At 39.6% G+C, this 10,860-nt stretch overlaps 1 protein-coding gene across 1 annotated transcript; it reads right to left on the bottom strand.

Annotated features, from left to right (window-relative positions):
* LOC102179581 (olfactory receptor 52D1-like) lies at positions 4,648 to 5,604 on the bottom strand. The gene has a single exon (XM_005689900.2). The coding sequence runs from the start codon at positions 5,602 to 5,604 to the stop codon at positions 4,648 to 4,650; it is 957 nt and encodes a 318-aa protein (XP_005689957.2).

The following is a 10,860-nucleotide window of genomic DNA, read 5'->3' as shown; positions in this document are numbered from 1 at the left end:
GTGCCTCCAGCTGCTGCTTCAATGCACCATCCCATGGAGAGGAGAGGGGAAAGGAAAGGGAAAGAGAGGGCGGGGGAGTAGCTTATTTTGGGAATTTCTCCTGCTCAGATCACGTGCACAGTTATACAGCCTCCCCTCACCTCTCAAGCCTAGTCTACATTAAAAAGGATTGCGTGGATCTTGTGTGTTGTGTCGATTTCAGAGCAGGTGGGCAAAGAGAATGTTGTTTGGGGGAGGGATGGATCATGTTACATGGCCTTGGGTCTGGGCTTCACCTATTCTCATAACCGTCACCTCCGAGTAGGGGGAAACCCTGAGTCCTTTTTATTATCTACTCCTGTTCAATGGGCAATGCAGTTTCCCACCAACATTGCTATCATCACCACAATTCCAATTCCACGGTGACTCTGAAGGAATCCTGACGTTTGCTCTCCTGGGAAGCCACGAGTTTCTTCACAGACTCTGAAAGCCACCTATTCTTTGACAGTGTTTCTCTGTCTTGATGTCATCTTCTGATATTTCAGAAAAGTTGTTTAACTTGCCTTTCAGTTAGGGCTTCTCCTTGCTATCCACCTCAATGGAATAACAGACCTTAATAATGTTGGCAGTTCTCCTGGGAGCTAGACCTTGATACCTCCAGGCTGATAGCAGCTACTATTTTCTATAAATTAATTTCTCCCTCTAGGAACTATTGCATTCTATCACTAGAATACTATTAGAACAACAGACTCCCCCCCCCCCCACCCCCAAATTCCTAGAACTTTGAGGAGTAGAGTTTGCAGCTAGGGCTGCAGAATCCTCTGTTACTTATTGTATGTGAAAGCTGAGCTTTGGTCAGAGATAGGAAACTATGGAGAACAGTCCTGTGCTACATCCACAAGACATCAGCCCAGAGTAAAGGCCATAGCTAGGTCCCTGCACCCAGCTAGTAACAAGTGGGTGGTCCTTGCATCTTGTATTATTTCTGTAGGCAAAGCATGGGGAGATGAGATGCTGCTGAAAAAGCCTCAGTTGGAAAAGAGGGTTGGATGGAGGGTCTTTGCTAAAACAATTCCTCCTTTCTGTCATATCAGTGTTGGAGTGAGATTAAAGGTTTAGGGAAGAAGGGAGGGTGCTGGGCAGAATGGGTGGATCAATTCCCACAGTGTTCGCATGAACATATATCAATCCCCAGAATAACACAAGGAAAAATATAGTTCATGAGATGTATAGTTGAATCCTGAAGTCAGAGTAGAGCACATGGAGGATATCACACTGTCCCCTCATAATACTGTAGAAAATAAGCTTGATAGCCCTATGCACAAATTTCCAGTCAGACATAAGAATCAAAGGCACAGAGATAAGGGATCTGTACTCAGTACCAGCTATTGGTTGGATGTCTACCAGTTGTAGATGTGTATCACAAAATCATACACAATTTTAATCAGACACACAGCCAACACACAGACCTCATGTAAATAGAATTGAAAATCACAAATTAAGATAAACTGGCTTTTCAGTTTTTCTAGGAAACAAAACTAAAATTATTGATTGTATTGCTTAATATAATACAGTTAAGGACTTAAATGTCAGTGTTAGTTTTCACTGGGAGTAAAATATTGAGAATTTCAGACGTTACTCCTTGGGTTTCTTTCAATGTAGAGTAGTTGAGGGAGTACTCAAAAACCCAGGGAGCTGGGGGATAAAAATAAAACTAGAAACCACTCTCTCAGAATGAGAAGCCATTCACTTTTGAGAGAGTATAACTATTCCTTTGAAATTCCTGAAAGATATGAAAGTTATTTTCATTTTAAAGCTAGAGAAACAGACTCCAAGGGGTTAAGTGACTTCCCCCACACCTGTGGTTGAAATTCTAAGCTGATTTTCCTGGTTCCAGCATCCTTATTCTGTGCACAGCATAGTCAGATGATGAGAGTGTGGGATTCACAGTGACCATTAAGGGAAAAAAGATCTGGTCAGATTGGAAAGGCTTGAATTTATTTTATTATTTTAAAATTAATATTAACTTAATTTTTATTTTATATTGGAGTATAGTTGATTTGCAATGTTATGTTAGTTTCAGGTGCACAGCAAGTGATTCAGTTATACATATACATATATCCATTACTTTCAGATTCTTTTCCCAAATAGGTTATTACAGAGTATTGAGTAGAGTTCCTTGTGCTATATAGGAGATCCTAGTTGATTATCTATTTACATATATAGTAGAGTGTATATATCAATCCTAAACTAATTTATCCCTCCTTGCCACATTTCTCCTTTAGTAGCCGTAAGTTTGTCTTCAAAGTCTGTGAGTCTATTTTTATTTTGTAAATAATTTCATTTGTATCACTTTAATCAAGGCGATGGAAAGACTTAAGGTTCTACCCAGAGTGTGGAATCTTATGGCTGGTAAATCAGTGGATCAGAGTTGTGGTCTGTGGAGTAACTTCTTCAGAAGGATCATTAGAAACAAGACCAAGGATTGACCAAAGAAGGACAGATTTATCAAAGGAATGATGCAGAAGGCTGGAGTGGGTCAGCTACACAAGGGAGCTGAGGAAAAAGTAAGAGATATTTGTTGAACTTATTTAAAATTATGTAGATATAAAAGTGAGAGAATATAATCCAAGAATAAAAGTGTAGTGATTAAAGAATTAAGATGTGTGTATCTCCCTGCTGTTCACTTCTATCTGCTCTATGTGGAGAATAATATCTAGGCAGATATCTTCAGCTTGTCTGTTTATATTTAAGAACAAAAGTCTATAGGGGTTATGCAACATTGGATAAGAGAACTAGACAGGAATGAATCTACAGATCACTGCCACTGGAGCGGATATACCTTATACAATTCACTCAATTTCTTGGATTCCGCTAAAGTCAAAAGCATCCAGTTCCCATTTTACTGAGCTGCTGATTTTGCAGAAAATACAGTTTAATGATCACTATTCATATCCCAAGCACTGTCTAAGCATTTTATCATAGTTGTATAGTGTAATTATCACAATAAACCTGAGAAGTGATATAAAAAATCCTAAATATGTTTCAATGTAGCTAGCAATATTAGAGAGATTGCATAGCTTTCTCATATTTATTTAGTGAGCATTTTACATGTTAGACACTGTCTTAACTTTTCGGCATTCATTGATTTCTCTATTCCTCACTGCAACATTGAAGTGAAGTGAAGTGAAAGTCACTCAGTCGTGTCCGACTCTTTGTGATCCCATGGACTATACTGTCCATGGCATTCTCCAGGCCAGAATACTGGAGTGGGTAGCCTTTCCCTTCTCCAGAGGATCTTCCCAACTCAGGGATTGAACCCAGGTCTCCTGCATTGCAGGCAGATTCTTTACCAGCTGAGCCACAAGGGAAGCCCAAGAACACTGAAGTGGGTAGCCTATCCCTTCTCCAGGAGATCTTCCTGACCCAGGAATCAAACCGGGGTCTCCTGCACTGCAGGCGGATTCATTTCCAACTGAGCTATCAGTTAGATGTTAACGTTATTCTCCATTTAATTGTTGCCCAAACTGAGGCACAGAGATTTAGCAGCATGCTCAAAGGTCACAAAACTAGTAAGTGGAGAAGGAGGATGTAAACCCAGGTATTCTAATGTAATTTATTTTGTGTGTGTGTGTGTGTGTATGCACATACATTTTTTTAAATCGAAGTACAGTTGATTTACAATATTTCAGGTATGTGGCAAAGTGATTGGCACATGCATTATTTTTAATGTTAAAAGAATTTAATTTTTATTCTTTCCATTCTTTTTCAAATTCTTTTCCCATTTAGGTTACTACAGAATATTGAGCAGAGTTCCCTGTGTTATACAGTAGGTCCGTGTTGATTATCTATTTAAATAGAGCAGTGTATATATGTCAATCCCAAACTCCTGTCTATTGCCACCTCCAATCTGTCCCCTCTGGTAGCCATAAATTTATTCTCTAAGTCTGTGAGTCTATTTCTGTTTGTAGATAAGTTCATCTGTATAATTTTTTAAGATTCTGCATACAAGTGATATTATATAATATCTGTCTTTCTCTGTGTGATTGACTTCACTTAATACGATAATCTCCACGTCCATCCATGTTGCTGCAAATGGCATTATTTCACACTTTTTTTATGGCTATTATTCCATTGTTTATAAGTCAGATACTCTGACTTTAGACCATGTGTTTTTAATCACTGCCCAAATGTCTTGGATTTGGATTAGATAAACTTTAAATGTTCTTGCCCTTTTCTAATTGGACTCATAGAAGATAGTCCCACCATGGCACCTAAACACTTTTTAAGAACAGGAACTGCTTTGCTTTCTAATAAATCACAGATGCATTTAAGGCAAAGGTAAAAATATTAGGAGTTTTGTGCAGTAGCAGTATCATAGCTAATGAGGTTTATACAACACATGATTTTTGCTATTTAAAAACCTCCTAAAAGTAAAAATATTATTACTTTTCTGGATTATTCATAATTTCTCAAGGAGCCTCAGAAGTAAGGTATCTTCAATGTGATTATCAATAACTTCAGTTCATCCCACCTTTCTTTAGCCTTCCAGCGCTTCCTCCCATGGAAACACATTCCACTTATATCAGAGGTCTCCATCCAGGAAAATGCATTCAGATAGCCATCATCCATACTTTCCCCCCCTCATTTCTGATCTCTGCTCAGAATTCATGTTGAAAATTTCCCCACGTGAAGCAGTCTTGGAATTCGACTCCGAATCTCCTTGGTCCTAGCCCCATAGATGATTGGGTTGAGCACAGGAGGCACCAGCACATAGAGATTAGCCAGAAAGATGTGCACGTGCCTGGGGACTCGGTGTTGGCCAAAACGGTGGGTGAGGAAGGAGAAGAAAGCGGGGATGTAGAAGACCAGGATGACCCCAAGGTGGGAGCCACAGGTACTCAGAGCCTTGTACTGGGCATCACGGGATGGAAGGTGAAAGACAGCTTGGAGGATGAAGCCATAGGAGACAGAGATGAGGATGGAATCCAGACCCATGGCCAGAAGGGCCACGGTTAGCCCATAGACTATATTGACAGTGATGCTGGCACAGGCCAGTCGAGCAATGCCCATGTGCTCGCAGTACGTGTGTGCAATGACGTGGTGCTGACAGTAGGGCAGCCGCCTCAACAGGAGGATGAAGGGGGAGACAATGGCCACACTACGAAGTATCCCAGCAAGGCCGATTCTGCCTATAACAGTGTGGTTGAGGATGGTTGTGTATCTCAGTGGGTTGCAGATAGCCACATATCGATCAAAGGCCATGGCAAGAAGAACCGAGGACTCTAGAGCATAAATTGAATGGACACAAAACATCTGGGCCAGGCACCCATCAAAGGAAATCTCACCTGCTTGGAACCACAAAATGGCCAGCATTTTGGGCACAGTGGTGGAGCTGAGAGCCAGGTCAGTGAGTGAGAGGAGGCAAAGGAAGAGGTACATGGGTGCATGAAGGGCACTGTCTGTCACTATGACCAGGATGAGGGTGGCATTCCCAGCCAGTGCTACCAGATACATGGCACAAAAGGGGATAGCAATCCAGACGTGAGCCCACTCCAGTCCTGGGATCCCCGTCAGGAAGAGAGTGGCTGGGAGACGGTCATTGCTGATGTTGGATGCTGGCATTCTGCTTGGCAAATAAAAGGCGTGAGGGTACACCTGTCCTGCAGCATGAGATATCTGTTTCATTCACATAAAATGATGACCTTTCTGTGGAGTAGTCTTTCTTAGGCTGAGAGAAATATTTGTTATTAACTTGCTTAAGAATCTTAAAATACTCCTCCACATATTATCTGCTTTCCCTTCTGCTGATTCCTATACTCATAGATCATATTTTGAGTTCTATATCCCAAGCAGCAAGCTAAGTATTTAAGCATCTGTCCAACCTGATTCTTCAGGGGTCATCTCCTATACTTCCTTTTCCCATGCCCTCAGAGACTTCTTTATTTTCCTTTTTTCTATGTTTTTTTTTTAAATTTCAGTGAGGGTTTCCCTGTCTTCCTGATACCCTTTTATTTTTTATGTCCATAGATGTCTCATTCTTTTTTCCATTCTTCTGCTTACAAAATTCCATTGAGTGAGAGTATGTCTTCACTATGGTATCTTCCACACTGACTGTGATAGTGTATCTAGTCATTTTGGTCACTTTCCATTAAGGCTCAATTTTGACAACCTAATAACACTGCATTGCTTTTTAAACTTAATGATATAATTATGTGTTCAGTTTTTGTGTGTGTGTGCTTGTAATGCGCCTTCCCAGGTATATACCCCAAAGAATCTCTTTGTATATCTCACTTGAAATGCCTAGAAAAAATATAGGAAATCATGAGTATGCTTATATATCTCATGATTGAATATGTACAGCAAGTTGATATTCAAGAAGCATAATAGAAGAAAGCAAAATATACATCAACATGCTAGTTGGTAAGACAGCACTCCCTACTATGGCAAAGCCAGGCAAAGTCCAGCATGCCCACCAGTGTAATGTCTGGATATCCTGGCCAGATCAGAATACCAAGTACTCACAGAGGCTGACTAAGGGATAAAATCTGTGGCCCCAAGGTTGCTAACAGTGAAGATATCCTGGAAAGAGAGTCTGTTTCTGGCTGTTGAAGGCTAGCGAGTATTTACAGCCGCTCTTCCTTGATAGCATACTGTTGACCCTTGAACAATGAGGGTGTTATAGATGCCAATCATCTGGGCAGCTGAAGATTCTTATATAATCTATTACCTGCCCTCCATGTAAGAGGTTTCTTGTAAAGTGGCTCATCATATCCACTGTTTGGCATTCATGGATTCAGCCAACCACCGATCAGTAAGTATTACTGTAGTATTTATTATTGAAAAATCCACTCATAAGTGAATCTGCACAGTTCGAACCCTGTTATTTAAGTGTTAACTGCATTGTGTCCTTGAATCTGTATAGAATTTGGAGAAGCTTGAATTTTAACCCTGCTTCTGTAACAAAGTTTGTATGTGAGTGCGAACAAATCTCCCCCTTTCCCAGCCAGTCCTCATTTGGAGAGAGTGATGACTCTGCATCATTCTCTCTTTTCTATCTGCTCATGTTGCCGCATTGGAAACATTGCTGCAACACTTTTTGCCTTCAGTTTTTTGACTCTAAATTGGAAATGGCATCACTTGATCTACCAGCTTCACAAGATTTTGTGGTAGAGCTTAAAATAGTATTTATGTGATTAAAAATTTGGACATCCCAAATCATCTCCTCTTCCTTCCTTCCTTTGTTTCTTTAACAAACACTCTTAGTATACTACAAAGATAATAGACTGTACTTAACATTTGAACCCCTAATCACTGGGGAGACCAAGTCCAGAGAGGTGAATATATATAGTCCAGATTACAAAGCATGTTAATTGCAAAACTAAAATTAGATTTTATGTGTTCTGATTCAGAGTTGCAAGCTTTTACTTCACCCAAATGACCATTAATATGAACAATATCTGAATTCCTATGTCTTTTGATCAAGGCATTATGTCAATAATTCAAAATGCTGCAATTATTTTGTTACTTATCTGAATTCCAAAGTGGTAAAGAGAATTAGGAAGCCCACCCTATTTCTGTAGAGGCTTCCACCGAAGACACCAACTGCTCTTGGGCTCCGTATACAGGACTGAGATGCCAGGGGAGAGAAGCTTGGATGGTGGAGGGCAGAGGGCTGGAATCACTACCACCTTCCTGCCTCCTTTCTTCCCAGTTTATTCATGGCCCCCTAAGGAAGATATCAAGTGGTTACTGTAAGACAGCCACTACTCTGTGTCCATCTGGGTCTGAAACAATGGGATAAGGATATTGGACTGGAGCTTTACTCTAGCCCATAGTGCGAGCATCCTTCCCAGATTGTCCCAGGATCTGGTTCTTTGAGGTTCCTTTCTCTCATAAGACCTCAATAATTATGCTCTGTGTCTTTCCACTGAACACAGACATTGAGTTTGAATTCTATGAGCTTGTGTAGCCATATAGTATGTGAGTGTGAGGCTGTTTGGATCGAATGCCAGGTTGTGCAGGAGGTGTGTATGTGAATACAAAATGTTGCTTAAGAGTGTAAAAGCTATTTCTGTGCAGGTGTAAGTGGGAGCAGTAAGGAAGCAAAGGGCTCTGAATGTGCAGTCTGGGCTGAGATGTATGATCTTTTATCTGAGGCCAAGTGTCTGGGCTCAGTGTATGTCCTCAGCTCATCTCTGTGTTCCCACCTCCTCTGGTCCAGGGATATGTAAATAAGGTTATTTATTGATTATTCCCATGATGCTCAGGTGTGAAATCAAAGAGGACTCCTCTAGGGATTTGGTGCACATTTTGAGAGACAGAAAGAAAGGGAAGGTAGATAAAGTAACTGAGGGAAGAAAGGGAAATTTTCCTTCATGACTTTTCAAAGAAAGTGGAAATTGAGTATCTAGTGTATGACGGATTATATTTTATCCTCCCTTCTAATTTCTTGCTTCCTGCTCCCCCATCCTCTCATTCTCTTCTCTTTGCTTTATTCCTGTGCCTCTCCTTGAACGCCCTCTCTTGTGGGTACACCAGAATTCTGTGCTTATGAGGCATGGTGAGATAATCATGAGAAAGGGACAGCAGGTAACGGTAGTGGACCTGTGCACACATCATTGTGTATTCAGATTTCACTTACAAACACAAGTTCAAAGGTAAAATTATCATGAATTTCATGATGAGGACAGCAGAGTGGTAAGGAAAGCCAGAGGCCATTCTGAGCATGGATGTTATGTAATTGTCCATGTCATATGCCCATGAAGCCAGTGCTGATAGGGAGTGACATCAGTGCTGCAGGTAGATCACCTAAGATCCCTTGACATCAACCATCTATCATGTCCTGCACTAGCATTGCTTCCATCAACCCCTTCCAAGACTAGTTATTCTCTCCTCTATAACTTCAGAATACTGTACTCACTTTCCTTCTAATAAACCTCTCTTGAATAACTTTAAACTGTGGTCTTCACTGGAGTCTCTAAAAGAATATTCAAAACACTATATGCCCCCTTCAGAACTTTGACAACTAAAAAATATCATTCAAAGTTTAAAACGTAGAAATAGACATATAATTTTCAGTATATTGTGAATATTAACATTTAAAACTCCCATATGACCATTTAAAGTGGACCCTATGGACTCTTTATGCCCTAAAAATTGTTAACTCACCATTATTTATTTCAAAGTAAATAAACAAGCTTTTCTCAGCTGTCAGGAATTTAATATATTGCTTTGTTTCCTTGACTCTGCTCCATTTTCCCACATATATTTTCACTTGAATCTTTCATGATAGTTACTCTTTTATTCATGTAATAATAATTTTTATGTGTGTTGGAATTTCTGTTTCCTTTAACAACATTAGGCTCAAATGTTTAGCCAAGTTACTCAGTCATGTCTGACTCTTTGCAACCCCATGGATTATACAGTCCATGGAATTCTCCAGACCAGAATACTGGAGTGGGTAGCCTTTCCTTTCTTCAGGGAATCTTCCTAACCAAGGGATCGAACCCAGGTTTCCTTCATTGGAGGTGGATTCTTTACCATCTGAGCTACTAGGGAGGCCCAAAAATGTTTAAAATGTTATTAACTAAAAAAAAGATATCATTGATTTATAACCTATATGTTTCATGTGTACAACATTATATTTCAACTTCTGTTTATACTACAGCTTGCTCAACATCAAAATTTAGTTTCCATCTGTCAGCCTACCTCTTTCAGTCACTTTCCTCTTTGGTAATCACTATTCTTTTCTCTCTCTATATGCATTTGTTTTAGTTTGTATTGGTTTGCTTCACTGGTTGTTTATTTATTTATGAATTTCACATGTGAGTGAAATCATATGGTATTTATCTTTCTCCTTTTGGCTTATTTCACTTAGCATGATACCCTCAAGGTCCATCCATGTTGTCACAAATGGAAAGATATCATTTTTTTTTATGACTTAGTAGTATTCCAGTCTACATACACACTGCATCTTCCTTATCCATTCATCCATTTATTGGAACTTAGTTTCCATCTCAGCTGTTGTAAATAATACTGCAGTGCACTGAGTGGTCTGTGTATCTTTTGGTCACTCAGACGGGAAAGAATTTGCTTGTAATGCGAGAGACCCAGGTTTGATCCCTGGGTCAGGAAGATTCCCTGGAGAAGGGAATGGCAAACCACTCCAGTATTCTTGCTTGGAGAATTCTGTGGACAGAGGAGCCTGGTGGGGTATAGTCTATGGGATCACAAAGAGTCAGACACAACTGAGTGACTAGCATACACATATCTTTTTAAATTAGTGTTTTTGTATTCTTTGATAAATATCCAAATTTGAAAAGCTGGATCATACGGTCTTCCTATTCTTAAGTCTGTGAAGAATTTCCACACTGTTTTCCATAGTGACTGCACCAATATACATCCCTAGAAACAATGCCCCAGGGTTCCCCCTTTGCCTGTATCCTCATCGTGTTTATCTTGTCTGTTTTAGTTTTTAGCTTATTCATCCTGAAGCTTTCTCTAAAGGTTAAAAAAAATTTTAAGGATAAATATTATCATCATTTTATTTGATCTCTTTTGATTTCCTATGAGCCTTGGGAAAACAGACTCAGCGTCTTTTTTTAAAAAAATTACTTAGCTACAATTGATATACAATATTGTGTTAGTTTTATGTGTACAGTGAAGTGAATCTGTTATACATATGCATACACAATACATATATCCACTCTTTTTGAGATTCTTTTCCCATAAAGAGCATTGCAGAGTATTAAACAGAGTTCCCGGTGGTACATAGCAGGTCCTTATTAGTTATCTATTTTATATGTAATAGTGTCGTGTCATTTTTTACATTAATCATCCTAACAAGTGTGAGTGATATCTCATTGTATTTCTAACTTT

Source organism: Capra hircus, chromosome 15 (genome assembly GCF_001704415.2).
Source record: "Capra hircus breed San Clemente chromosome 15, ASM170441v1, whole genome shotgun sequence".
NCBI lineage: Eukaryota > Metazoa > Chordata > Mammalia > Artiodactyla > Bovidae > Capra > Capra hircus.
Note: the sequence above shows the minus strand (reverse complement) of the source record. Positions and strands in the feature narration are given on the sequence as shown.